Raw genomic sequence first — 14,189 nt, forward strand, 5'->3', positions numbered from 1 at the left:
AAAGACGCATTCTTTCAAATGCATCTTGGTTGAACTTAAAAGGCTGAAAACACAAAATATCAAGGTGGCTGTTAAGCAAATTCTTTTCCTGGGAAAGAATTCACTTGGCCGCTTCAGTACTTTGCCATTTTCGACACTGTAGTGTGGCCTCGGAGTTGGTATATTTAAGTAGTGGGGTGTGGAGGCACAGCCCCCCACATCAGGGGGTATGGGAGGGGCAAAGCCCCCTACTTAATGTAATGTTTGAAATTGATTTTTATTTCTTTCTTTTTTTTGTTGGAACAGTGATTTTTCCCTTGGAAAAAAAAATCGCTGTTCTGACACTTCGACATTGCAAGCTTTTGCTTAAATAGAGTTGATCAATCACCGTTCGCTTTGATGCTATTTGTTTTGCTGACGTGCAAAAGGTCCATCAGAGTTGGATCCAAGGATGCCTTGTGTGCCAGGCATATACTGCCTCTCAGTAACCTGTAGGAGGCAAAGTACAGAGATAGGGTTTTAAGACAATCCATATAGGCATTGTGTTTATACCCTGGATTCTCCTGGTAAGAAACCTTTGTGGGCATTCCAACTGTTGCATATGTCTAGTCAGGTATATTCTGAAGGGGGCATTATACTCAATGATGGATCTATGAAGGGCTGAATAAAAGTGGCACTATGACTTCCTTGGACCTAGATGCCATGTCCCTGCTTATAAGTTGGGCAACACAGAATGATTTTCTTACCACCTTGGCAGCATATTGGTCAAAGGCCAGATTACTGTCTCTTTATGTTCCCAGATCATATCTCTCAACTGTCTAGATTTTCATAGAATGTCCAGATTTTTACCTCAAAATTTTGGTCTGCTCCTCATAAAATTTATGGTTTTCTTCCAAATCACTGGGATGGCCTGAGGAATGAAATCACTGAATAATGACATACATTGGAGTTTCAGACTTCATGTAATTTAGAAAATGGATTTTAACACAAACCCTGTTATTCTTTTTAAGTTTATAAGAGCAATCTTTAAAATATATCCCTAGTTTTGGGCCTGTTCCCCCCATTATATTAGGCTTTGTCCAGATTTCTTGGACTAAGAGGTTGAAAGGTATGTCTCAGATCCCTGACTACCAGATCACCTCTTAGGGGTGTCTTATAAATGGAATAATTAGCCTGAGTGGCAGTTTTCCCAAAAGGCACTGTAATACATTTTTTGGCATTGAGTTTTATTCTGTGACTTTGACACCAGTCATTTGTCTACATTAGACCCACATGTAAGATGTTTGTGTCATGGGGGAATCTATAATAGCTCCCAATTTGCAGTCATCTGTGAACCTGGTCAGCCAAAGGCCCTTAACATTAACCTGCCAAACAGAAGCAGTTCCAACACAGAGCCCTGAGGTACCCTGCTGGTGACCAGTGTCTTCGTGGAGAGGGACTCACCAGTCCTGACTTCATGGTTCCTGTCTGTGAGCCAGCTGGAAATCCAGTGAATTATTCCAGGACTTATGCCCAGTTTGATGAGCCAGGTTGAGGTAGTGAGTATGCATCATTTTCTATATGATTGGATATGAACCTATATGATTGGATGGGAAACAGGAAATTCACCCGGGGATCACTTCTGTGGCTCTGCTTGACAGGGGCACAGGAAAATAATTTTCTTGGGTGGCGAAAGCCAGGGTACCTTTTTGGCTAGGCTTATATAAGCCCTAGGGCCAATAGCCTAGTACCTACCTATGAACCTTAGTGACCTTCTCAGAGCAGTCCTCCTGGTTTAGAAGGGAAGGATGCCAGACTGGGTTATTCCCAGTGTCTGAATGTTGCCTAAGTCTCTGTTGATCATTTCCACTGGGATTCATTTCATGGTTTGGCATATTATATCAGTCAGACTGATAGGCCTGTAGTTTCCTGGTTTGACTGATGGTCCACCCTTGTGAAGTGGGATAAGCACTGCAGTCCTCCATTCTCATGGTACAAAGTCTGCTTTAAGGCTACAGCTGCAAAGTGACTCAAGTAGTCCTGAGAGGTCATGTTTCAAGCTGCTTAAAAAGCATCCCAGGATATTGTTCGGGCGCATTTAGAGTGTGTTTCTAGCCTTAGAAAGCACTGCCAGGATCTGCTCCCTGTTAATAGTTGGGGGAGTTATGTTAGATGGTATATCATGTGGGAAGATGGGGGGGGGGGTTGGGGGAGTGGAGGGTGAAGTTTGAGCTGAATTTATCAGCGAGCAAATTCACTATGTTGCTGTGCTCAATGAAAGTGGCATCATTGACCATCAGTTTGGCACACAGCTGTGTGCTGCATTTGAGGTTTCAGATATAGCTGTAGAAGGCCTTGTGGTTGTCTTTAGTCTGTGAGTCTATTTTGATCTCATAATTTACCTTGTTAGACTTAATTAGTCCTCTTAATTTCCTGTTTAGTTTAATTAGAGAGTTACTATCATTATGAGAGTTGCTCTTCCTGATTTTAGCCATGACTGTTTTTCCTTTTGTTATATACCCTATTAAGGTTAGGATTCCACAAGTGTGGTTTGTTTTTAGAGTTTGTTTTGGACTTACTTCTAGTAGGTACAGCAGGCTCTGTACAGCCATTTATATGGTTGTATAGGGTCTTTGTGAACAATTCTGCATAGGTTTCTGTAAACTCGAGGTTGGGAGAGACACTGAATTTTGAAAAACTATTGCTTAATAGGATGTAGTTTGCTTTGGAATAGTTCCTAACTGTTACAGGGTTCACTGAGATTACCAAGTTGAGTTTTATTTTGAAGGAGAAAGCTTGGTGGTCCGACCTCACTAATGAGGACATGACATGGGGTTGGTTCTGCATTCTCCCACACTGTTGAGTGCCAGGTCTAGTATTGGTGGGTGTGCAATATCTGCTCAATGGTATTTGTGTTAATAAAGTCCAGGAATTGTGCCCGAGACTATGAGGCAGTGATTGTTTCCCAGTCTATAGGGGGTAGTTAAAGTCTCCCATAAATAAAGTATTCGGTTTAAAAGTGAGTGGCTCTAGTAGGTTTAGGTATGAGCTATGGGAATTTGGGGACATAGAGGGTGACCTACACCTTGCAAGGATATAGTATGGGACTTTGTCTATGGTGATTTGTATATCGATAAATTCAAGGGCATCGTCCTGTTTAACCAACCTAGAGTTACGCTTGTTGCTAATGTAGATTGAAACTACTTCACCTTTTGTCTCTTTGCAGCAGTTAACAATATTACAAAACTAGGTTTAAAAATATCTGAACACAAAAAACAAATACCCTGAAATTCAATTGCTTGGGATATAACTAGAGACTTAACTCCAAATGATATTACTGTTCATAAAAGCAGATCAAATTACTTTGCATTGGCAGGAGTATTTGAACATCATTTGATTTGCAGTTATAATGGCAAAATTCACAGCTAGTATTCTCAGTGAATTTTTAATTGCTGTTAAGTAATGCACCCATAACCAAAACAGCTCCGTCTGTCTTTAGCATAGAACTACTTCCGAACGGATCTCAAGAAGGAATCAGGATATCTTCCTTTGCAGATCTGCTTGGTTTATATTTCTTGTGTATCTCAATACTTCTCAACTGTTACAATTTTAAGTAAAGTTCTATGCTTTTTCCCTCAGATTTAGCTTTGCTCCCCTTAATTTTCATGATTTTTTTCTCCATCTGCAACTGCCTAAGGTCACGAATATTATTAAATAACCAAAAATAAGCCTATGCAAGCTTTTCTTAAAATAACTATATGGGTCTAGGATATGAAGACCTTATATTCTAAGAAATAAGACAGTGTTCCTGTTTCTGATGCTTTGCTATGATTTTAAAGGTCGATGCTATGATTTTTAATTAAATAAGGTTGAGAGGTTTGTGTGTATCACAGAAAGTGTGCCTTCATAATCCTGTTGATTGTATTTTTCTATAATTCCACCCCATTTTGTAGGATAGAGCACCTGTTTTGCAGCACATTTACATTCACTTGTAAGTTTCTTTCTGCACCACCCTCTCCCTCATTCAGAAATTCTAAGATACTTACATATCGTAAAAAGCATAAGCCAGTTGCAAAAGGACGGCTTATGCACATTTCAAGCTCCTTAAAGAAGTAATGACTGTGGAATGCATAAAGCTTCTCAATGTTTCCAAATACCACACTGCGTTTCCCCCGTAGGGCTTGTGGGGCATCTTGGTGGTCCATTTCGCCAAAGTAATTCTTAGTAACGTAGGACAGCGAGTGTACGTACTCCTTCTCACGTTTCACCAGCTCTGCCGCCAACAGCTGTAGATTACTATGAAGTGAAAAAATAAGCATATAAGTACTCCTACCTAATAATGGTCATGTCTGTTACAATTTCACACAATAAACTCCAACTTTGAACAAAAAAATCTCATTACTGTTACGGGTGGAACATATGTGGTGAATAACAGGAATGTAGCTCAAGCAGCTCCATTATATTAATAAACAATGCTATGCAACTTATCCAGAGTAGTACGGGCCCTGCCCTTGCCTTGTTGACTGTTAATGCTGTTTGAGTATTGCTATAAAATGATGCAGCAATTATGACAAGAGAAGGGAGCTAAGAAGAGCAAATATTTTTCTTAAACCAGAGACATGTTGATCACATAGCCGGCCTTACCCATAGGCCAACTTGGCGGCTGCCTAGGTTGCCACTCTAGCAGGGGCACTTTTCTAGTAATCTGGATGGAATAGGTAGACCAGGATGGGGGCACCAGGTGGTGTGGGGGAGCTGCGGAGACCTTTTGCCTAGAGCACCAGTTGACCAAAGGCCATCCCTGGTCATGTAAGCTAAGCAATCATCTTTTATTATTGGATGTTCTTGTTAGACAAAGAACATAACAATAAATAAAACAGTAAACGCAACTGGACAGATAAGTCTAAAACAAATAATTTTCTTCAAGGAAAAGAAAAAAAACTCTTCTTTTAAACTATAACAACAGCTTGCTACATTTGTAGCATTTACGCTATTTAGTCAGTGTATCCCTTTATAAGATAATCCACTTAGTTATATCCTCCATAAATTTTCTCATACAGCTACATACAATTTATTTTGTGTATTTGTTAAGAAAGTTGCCTGAATCACTGGACAAAAATGGAAAGTCATCCTATAGGTTCATAGGTGTGTATTAGGCTAATGACTACTAGGGCCTTTTTAAGCCTAGCCATGCATCCCAAATCCCTGAATAGGTATAGTACCCCTGATAAATGTAAACAGGGGCTTGGGAGATTTATTTACAAACAAAGGCCTGGGAGATGAATCATTTACAGTCTGCCTGTGTCCATTAGAGACATAGGTGCCAAACAAGGGATGAACTTCCTGTTCCCAATATAACTGTCCAAGTTACACTTGAATTGGGTTAGGGTGCAGCTCTGCTTCACATGGATGGGAAGCCTGTTCCAGAGGTGGGGTAGTCTCTGGGATACATACTGATCTTTCCAGCAGATCCCATTTATATTGTAGGCAAGATTTAAGTCTTTAGTATGGGTTACTTATACGTGAATTTACTTGTTTACTTAGAGGTGAGAACTAGGCTAGCTACCCTTCTTAGCCATTTTAAACCTAGCCTGTTTTCCCAAAGCTAAGAATCAAACCCTATACATTGTGTCTATGAGGTAAACACCTTAATCATTAAGCCAGCCCCCGTCTTGCTGTTTGTTTTGTAGCTATGTAGGAGGTCCATCAGGGTGGAGTCTGACAATGCCTTGTATGCCAGGCATAGATCTCCCCTTAACAGCCTGTAGAAGACAGAATACAGATATAAGGTTATGAAGTGGTCTGCATAGGACATGCTACCCACACTCTGTATTCTTTTAGTGAAGAACCTCTGTGAATGTTCCAGCTGTTGGATGTGCCTGGTTAAGTACATACCAAAGTGAGCATTATACTCAATGACATGTCTGATGAAAGCTGAATATAGAGGAATAATGATCTCCTTGGACCTAGGTGCCATACCTTTGTTTATAAGTTGCACAACATAGAATGATTTGCTCACTACTGTAGACACATGATGGTCAAAGGCTAGATTACTGTCTATGTGTGTCCCCAAGTCCCTGACTACTGGGTTGACTCTTAGGAGTGTGTTGTCCACATGATAGTTACTAGAGGTGAATGACTTCCTGAAGGATACTAATATGCATTTGTTGGCATTTAATTTTAGTTCAAAACTATGACACAAGTTATTTGTTTGTGTCAGCCCTTCTTGGAGACCATTAGTGTAGGTGGGGGATTCTATAACTGCTTCTAACTTGTAATCATCTGCAAATTTAGTTATCTAGGGACCTTTGACATTGGCTTTGACTTTAGGGAAGCAAATGCCAAAATGGAACAGTCCCAGGACTGATCCCTGAGGGACTCCTCTTGTGACTGTCATTTTTGTAGTGGTGGACTCTCCATGTCTAACTTCCTGGGTCCTGTCTGTGAGCCAGATGGCTTTCCACAGGGTAACATAAGGGTTTATACCTAACCTCTTGAGTTTATCAACAATACCTGAGTGGGGTATTGTGTCAAATGCCTTGGCCAGGTCAATGTAAGCAGCGTGAACCAATCTCCTCTCATCTATTGCTTTGGTGACCTTCTCAAAGAAGTCCACTAGGTTGACTAGGTATGACTTACCCTTGATGAAACCAAACTGGGTTGAGTCCAGTGTTTGGAGCTTTCCTGTGTCATTATTGATCATTTCCATAAAAATGTTTCCATGGATTTGCATATGAAACTAGTGAAGCTTACGGAACTGTAGTTTCCATGGTATGCAGATGGCACACCTTTGTACAGAGGGATGACTGTTACTGTTCTTCATTCATGAAACCTATTTGGAAGCTACAGTTAAATAACATTTCCAAAGGGCCTGATAGGTCATGTTTCATGCTGTTTAGAAGGCATCTTGGGATATTATTTGGTCCTTGTTCCCTAGTGATAGTAGGGAGAGTTATATTTGAAGGTATTTCTTGAGGGGAGGTCGAGGGGAAGAGAGGGGAAAAGTCAGAGCTGAATTTGCCTGCCAGTAAGTTTGTTATATTTTCTGGATCAGTATAGGTGGCTCCATTAACAATGCGTTTTGCACGGAATTGAGTATTGCCTTTGAGGTTGCAGACATAGGTAACAAAGCCCTTGTTGTTTATCTTGCTGTGTGCTGCACCTCCTAATTTTTGCCATGATGTTCATCCTTCTGTTATACAGCTTATTGATGTTCTGATTCCACCAGGGTGGCTTGTTTTTTTTTGAGTTAGTTCTGTAATTATTCCTGGTGGCTACAGCTATTAACATACTTGTATAGAGTTTCTGTGAACCATTCCACTTAGGCAGCGGTGTTCTTAAGGTTTATGGGGGCTTGAAAGTTTGCCAGGTTATCACTTATTAGTAGGAAGTTAGCCTTAGAGTAATTCCTGAACATTCCAGGGTCAGCTGGGGATCCAACTTGTTTTTGATCGTTTCTCTTCTCTTGCCAGCATCTTAATACTTGGTAACTGCCTTACTCTTGCAGATAAACTCTGCTCAACACAAATAATTTTGTCTGTGAGATGTGCAAGTATTTAACTAATCTGGAGGCTTTTCTGTCACCAAAATATATGGACTGCAGTAGCACACACTTCCATTACAATCCTATCAAAACTAAATATGTTAAAATGGTTTACTCTGAGGTTGTAAAAAAATCTTTAGCAAAGCCTTCTAGATCTAGGGAAAACAATGTCAGCATAAATCCAATGTCCTATTTCCTTATTGTATACCTACAGCAAAAAATCACAGAGAGTCAAATCACTTCAAATCTGTTATTTCAAACCACAGAATCAATAAAACATGATTTAGTGACAAGTGTCTCTATAGTAAGGGACACATAAGCCTCCTTCACTAGGCTGGATAAAGGTAGGGTAACAGTGAGTTGCCTAAAGAGCCTTTCCCCTGACAAATATGACAATGACATGGTGATTATGGTGCATGTGGGAGTGAATTACTTGGGACATAAAACCCTGAGGGACATGGAGAAAGACATGTCAGAACTCTCCATGCATGGAACACAGTCTTTAGTGGAGTCCTTCCTTCTTCAAGTATGGTACCTAATTATAAAGAAAAGATAACTGTTTTAAAAATTGGTTAAATAGTGTCACTCCAGGGGAATCCAGCATGTGTCAGCATGGAAGGAGATGCTTGACAGTCCAAACTGCTTCCCTCTCGTTGCATGGCTTCTGGATACTTGCTAATGCCGTTACTGTCCCCGTAGTGCCTTTTTTAGGCAGAGTCCATGTAATGGACATTCCAGTGTAACAAACCTATCATACTCAAAACTGGATCATATAACACTGGCTCTGCTCAATGCCAAAAGTGTCAAACACAAATTACCTGACCTTGAGGCTCTTCTATATTTGGATCATATCCATATTTATATAATTAGTGGGACTTCGTTTAAATGTGAAGAAAGCACTTCTTCAATATCTGCGTTTTGTAGTTACCATACCATTACACCTGATGGCAACTGTAGTGGGGTCTCCATATTTGCTAAGGGCCATATCACCTCCAGGCAGTTTTCCAGAGACCCATAAGTAGAACTGATAGAACTCCAAATCATTCTAAACAGGACAAACTATCAATTTAATAGTCTGCAACAGGATACTCTCTCTGTCCATTGCTAATTACGTAAGATTCCTAAATATACTTAATGAACTCTTTATTATCAAATGCTTGATTATATTGGGAGACTTTAACTACCACTCAGTAAATGGGAGCATCAATACTGCCTGCACAGAATTTCTTAGATTTAATAAAAAAAATCCTTGGATTAGACAGCTTGACAAACCCTCTACAACATGAAATATTCTTGATCTGGTTCACAGAAATATAGTCACTTCATGCACTATTCCCCTGGTATCTCCTTCCCCAGTTAAGCCAGATCATAAACTAGTGACTTTAACCTTCATCTTTTCCAAAGACATTGCATCACATATCTAGGAATTTAAGAAGTTCAAGTGTACTAAAATTCTATGATGAGGTTTCACAATTCATTCACAGAAGCATCATTTCTGAAGCTGACAAAGCGGGTAGCTTCACAAAGGAGTTTTCTACACACATGTAGATAAATGCATAGAGATGGAAGTCTCATCCAGAAAAAAATATATAATCAGAAAGTCAAAAGCAAACCTGCTTGTTGGTCTTCAAACATAAATAAAATAAAAAAAAATCTTTAAATTATATGGCAAATCTAAAACCATTCATATTGTGGATAGTATCAGAAATAGTAGTAAAACTTAAAAAATATTATTAGATCTTCTAAAGCAGACCACAAATGTAGGTGACTATCTGATGCTAAGCACAATCATAAATCCTTTTTAGATGTTTTAGAAAACTAAGAAAGAATATGCAACATTGGTTTGAACTTATTCAAAATTACATCATCTATTTGGACCAAGTAAATAGTGCTAACTTCTAGCAAACAAATTCAATACTAACTGTAACCCCAGAGACTTCTTTCCAAAGTCTACATATCCCTGAATCTCTTAAACACCCTTTTATCATAAAGGACCATGTAATGAAAGCGCTTTCTATGGCTAAAAATACTTCTTCCATGGAGCCTGACAATATACCTGGATGCTTAATAGGCAGTATTAAGCATTCACTAACAAAACTAATCTTTAAACTGTTTAATCTAAGTTTAGAAACAAATTTTGTCTCTGAAATTTGGTGTACCAGAGTGGCAATGCCACTCCATAAAGGTTGCCCTATAACAGATCCTGGGAATTATAGACCCATCAGACTGAAGAATCTAATTTGCAAAGTAATGGAACTTAGTATAACTGGCCTTATAAACTCTGATATCAAAATTCAAACAATAAATAGACCAATCTTGAGTCTCTCTTGCATTTGGAACACATCCTTCAATCAGTCATAATTATCATCAACCCACTTTTTTTCATTTTCTACATGTGATTGAGGTACCCTGTCATCTGTTGCCATCTCTCTCTATTCAATTCCTCTCTCCTACCTTCTTCGGCACTCATGCCTTACTGTTGCAGGTCTTCTCTCAAACAATCTATCCATTTCTTTGCTGGATGCCCTTGTTTCCTCTTGCCTTCTTCCTGTCTGTTCCAAATCTTCTTCACCAGATTGTCTTCAGCTTTTTTGCACATGTGCCCGAACCACTGTAATCTGTTCTCTTTGACTTTCTCTGCAGTTGGAGCTATTTTGGCTTCTGTTCTAATGTCCTAATTTTTTTGTCTGTCCTACAGTGTGCATCCTACCACCTGTGTTAGGCACTTCCTCTCTATCACCTCTAACCTCCTCAACTGCTCTGTCTTTATTGCCCAGGTTTCTGTAACATACAGTAATACTGGTCACTCTGCTATTTTGTACACCTTACTTTTCAGCATTCTACATGCACTTCCCCTGACAACAGCATACCAGTTGGCCGCAGTCCTTCTAATTCTAGCTTTTACTTCCTCATTCAGACTTCCCTTCTCTTTAACCACCCCTCCCAGATACTTAAAGCTGTTAACTTGCTCCACTATTTTCCCTTCTATCTCATTTCTCAGCTTTTTCTGATTTTCCCCATTTGCTGTCATTACAGCTGCTTTACCTGTACACACTTTCATCCCATGTGCCTTCAGTTTTGCATTTCATTCCCATATCCTTTGCTGAAGTTCTTACTCACAGTCTGTCATGGATGTTCACAACTGTGGGTAGTACAGATGTATCAAACTTCTGTTACCCTGCATGAAAGTTCTAGAGAGAGTGATTGATAAATTAGTATGCAGAGGAATAGAAAGCAAGATGAGAGATGAAAAATTCCGATTCAGGTCAGGATGCACCATAACTGACCTGATGTTTGCAGTGAGATAGTACAGACAATGCTGGAGATGGGGAAAGAGTCCAACTGCACATTCTTGGCCTTGGTAGAAGCATATGACAAGGCCCTAATAAAGCTGATTTGACAGTACTGTGATGGTTTGAAATCCTGGAAACATTGGTAGAATTAGTGCAGACTATGTACAAGGACTCAATGACACAAGTACGATCAGTGGGTGTGCATCAGGGCTCAGCTCTGAAACCAGTACATTCATACCGGTGATGGACTACATTAGCAAACAGGCTGGAGGGACAGATCAACAAAGCTGCTCTGTGCAGACAGTCTGACATTATAAGAAAACCCTGAACATGAACTTCAGCAAATAATAAAGGAATGGAACGCAGAACTGAAGGCTCATGGGATGCAACTAAGTACAGACAAGACAGTTGTCATGGTAGTAAATGGGGTAAATCAGAAGCAGCTGAAAACTGAGACAGAAGGGGAAAATTGTGCTTCAGGCTGTAGATCAGAGTGTGCAATATACCTTTAAGAAGCTTTCCAGTCAGCAGGCATGTGCATATAAGTACTGAGAACATGTAAGCAAGAGTGCCATTTTGAGTCAGCAGCCAGAGTGGGAGCATGCATGTGTGTTAGTTCATTTAAGTTTAATGTTCCTGCTTTCCATCCTGATGTGTTTGTATGCAATAAAGTACTTAAACAAGCACCCAACTTCATTGTCTTATTCAGATGTACCAGACAAGTGACATGGTGTCAGAAGCAGGATCTCTAAAACAACATGGTGTCAGAGAGGGACCCAGAGTCAGAACCATGAGGAGTACAGATAAAGTTGGAGGAATATACAGGAGTGGATCATCTCTACTGCTCAAATGACTCACAAACACATCAGAAACAAATTCCAGGTACTAAAACTCGTTTAAATGATTTTTTACTCAACAAATACAAAACAAAGCACTCAGAATGCTCAAAAGGAATTTCTAATTAATCGAAATGTCCAAAACTATGACATATTGATAAAAATATTCAAAATAATGATGCAAATATTTGAAACAAAATCCAAATCACACAAAATGTATAAAAAGGGAAAATGACCATATTTTTTTACTCTGTACTACTTTTTCACATTAACTAAAGCTATTCAAAGTATCCAAAGTGTGCAAAGTGTTGGCAAGTGTGTGCAGTATTACAGTGCAGTTATTTTATAAAGTACAACCATTTCAAAGACTATTTCACAAAGTACAGCCTTCCAAAAAGTTTATTGTGCATTTGAATGTTATTACAAGTACCTGGTGTGTGTGCATGTTAGTACATAATTACAAGGGCCCATATTTGCACTGTGTTTACACAATAATTTGCTGGCATGGCAGAAGGATTTTGCAGACCAAGTCTACTTGTGTTTGATAACAATACTGCAGAAAATTGGAGTATGTTTGAGCAAGATTACAATATTTTCATACAAGCTGCTTTTTCTGACGAAGACACATGTACAAAGGCATTTATTCTGATTAATTTAGCTGGGTCAGAAGCCATTGAAAGAGAGCGTTCATTTGTGTATGCATCTGCTGTATTTGCAGGGGAGGGGGCAACTGCCAAATTATGGTACCGGCTGAAACGCTGGAAGACTCTGATTGTTTAAAATGTAAATTTAGATAAATATGTAACACCCAAACAAATATTACAATGGAAAGGCACTTATTTTACATAAGAGATCAACAGCCTAGTGAAACATTAGCAGAATATATAACCAATTTGAGAAATAAGGCTAAAACATGCAGATTTGGTGATTTAAGAGATGAGTTGATAAAAGAAAGGCTTGTGTGTGGTGTTAATGATGCAGTGAGAAAGAGTTTGCTATGAGACAGTGATTTATCTTTAAATAAGGTCAATGAGATTTGTCAGATATATGAGCTTACAGAAAAGCACACAAGTATGCTTACAAGTGAGAAAAGCACATGCGTATCGTCTTCTACTTGTAATGTAGATAGTACGCAGCACATGGTTAAAACATACAAGCCCAAGGCTGGGGCAACTTCAGTGAAACTCCAAGCCTTTCTATCAAAATACAGAACATGCTCAGTGAAGTACAGGGGTGACTCAGCAAATCTGTAGCTAGCCTTATAGTCAACTCTCATAATTGTTATCGTAACCATGAATCCAAAATTGAAAAGTGTTTAGCTTTTCAGCAGTGCCATTCTTGTAAAAAGTGGAATCATTTCAAAAAGTACTATAAATCTAAATGGCCACATTCTTTTATTAAAAAAAAGCATTCCAACAGGCAAGTTGATCAATTAGAAAGCTGCAAGCCTATTTTTTATGCTGATGTGTCTGTGCTTGGTGACACAGTCAATGGAGTAGATTTGTGGGCAAAGAACAAAATCTTTTGTACTGTTCGGATTAATGGGAGACCTGTAGAGCTCAAAGTAGATACTGGTTCAAAGTGCAATGTTATGTCAGCAGAAATGTTTGCTAGAGTAAAAGCTGGTGAGAAGCTTGATTTGGCAAAATGTGCAAAGCTTGTTGCTTAAGGTGGTGAAGAAATTCAAACCAAAGGCTCAGTAGTGCTTTCATGTTACACTGCTGGAACAGCTATGACTTTCAGTTTTCCATAGTCAAGAGACATGTGCAGTCATTATTAGGCCTCAGAGACAGTTTGAAAATGGGACTGCTTTCATTTAATAGGCGAGTCCACCATGTAAGCTTGAATGATAACAGCTCAAATTTCACCCAGACTATTTTTTTCTGACTGTGCTGATCTTTTTGAAGACAGACTAGGCAAACACCCAGTTATGTAATCTATAAAGTAAGACCCTGAGTTAAGCCCAGTTATCATACCAGCATGGAAAGCTCCAGTAGCTATGCATAACAGAGTCAAGGCTAAGTAGGTGCAGCAAGGAGTAATTTGTCCAGTTGAAAAACCAACTGAATGAGCATCTTTCATGGTGGTAGCTCATATAAAACGCTCAGATGATATTAGAATATGTATCGATCCAATAGATTTGAACAAAGCTCTAAAAGGACCTCATTATCCAATGCCTACAGTACAGGAGGTTGCTGCTCTCATGGCAAATACCACTGCTTTTTCTGTCTTAGATGCAAAACGTTCATTCTGGCAAATTTTGCTTGACCAAAACTCTTCATTGCTAACCACATTCAGTACACCATTTGGAAGGTACAGATGTTTGAGAATGCCATTTGGAATAAATTCTGCCAGTGCAGTCTTTCAACGTGCGATGGAACAATTTTTTTCTGGCTATCCATGTGTTATTATAGTAGATGATATTCTTGTAAGAGGCAATGGTGAAGTCAAACATGATAGAAACCTCAAGAAAGTTCTGGAAAGAGCTCATGAAGTGAATCTTAAGCTGAATCCTCAGTAATGTAGATTCAGGCTACAAGAAGTTACTTAGGTTGGTCA

General features: G+C 39.2%; 1 protein-coding gene across 1 annotated transcript in view; it reads right to left on the minus strand.

Moving 5' to 3' along the window:
• LOC122790866 (rho guanine nucleotide exchange factor 40-like) overlaps nt 1–14,189 on the minus strand; it is a 1,619,416-nt gene that overhangs the window by 210,861 nt on the left and 1,394,366 nt on the right. The window contains exon 15 of the mRNA XM_044058526.1: nt 4,005–4,254. Coding sequence (XP_043914461.1) covers nt 4,005–4,254 — 250 coding nt within the window. The remainder of the gene's footprint in view (nt 1–4,004; nt 4,255–14,189) is intronic.

This window comes from Protopterus annectens, chromosome 16.part0, assembly GCF_019279795.1.
Source record: "Protopterus annectens isolate FY-2018-M chromosome 16.part0, PAN1.0, whole genome shotgun sequence".
In the NCBI taxonomy this organism is placed as follows: domain Eukaryota; kingdom Metazoa; phylum Chordata; order Ceratodontiformes; family Protopteridae; genus Protopterus; species Protopterus annectens.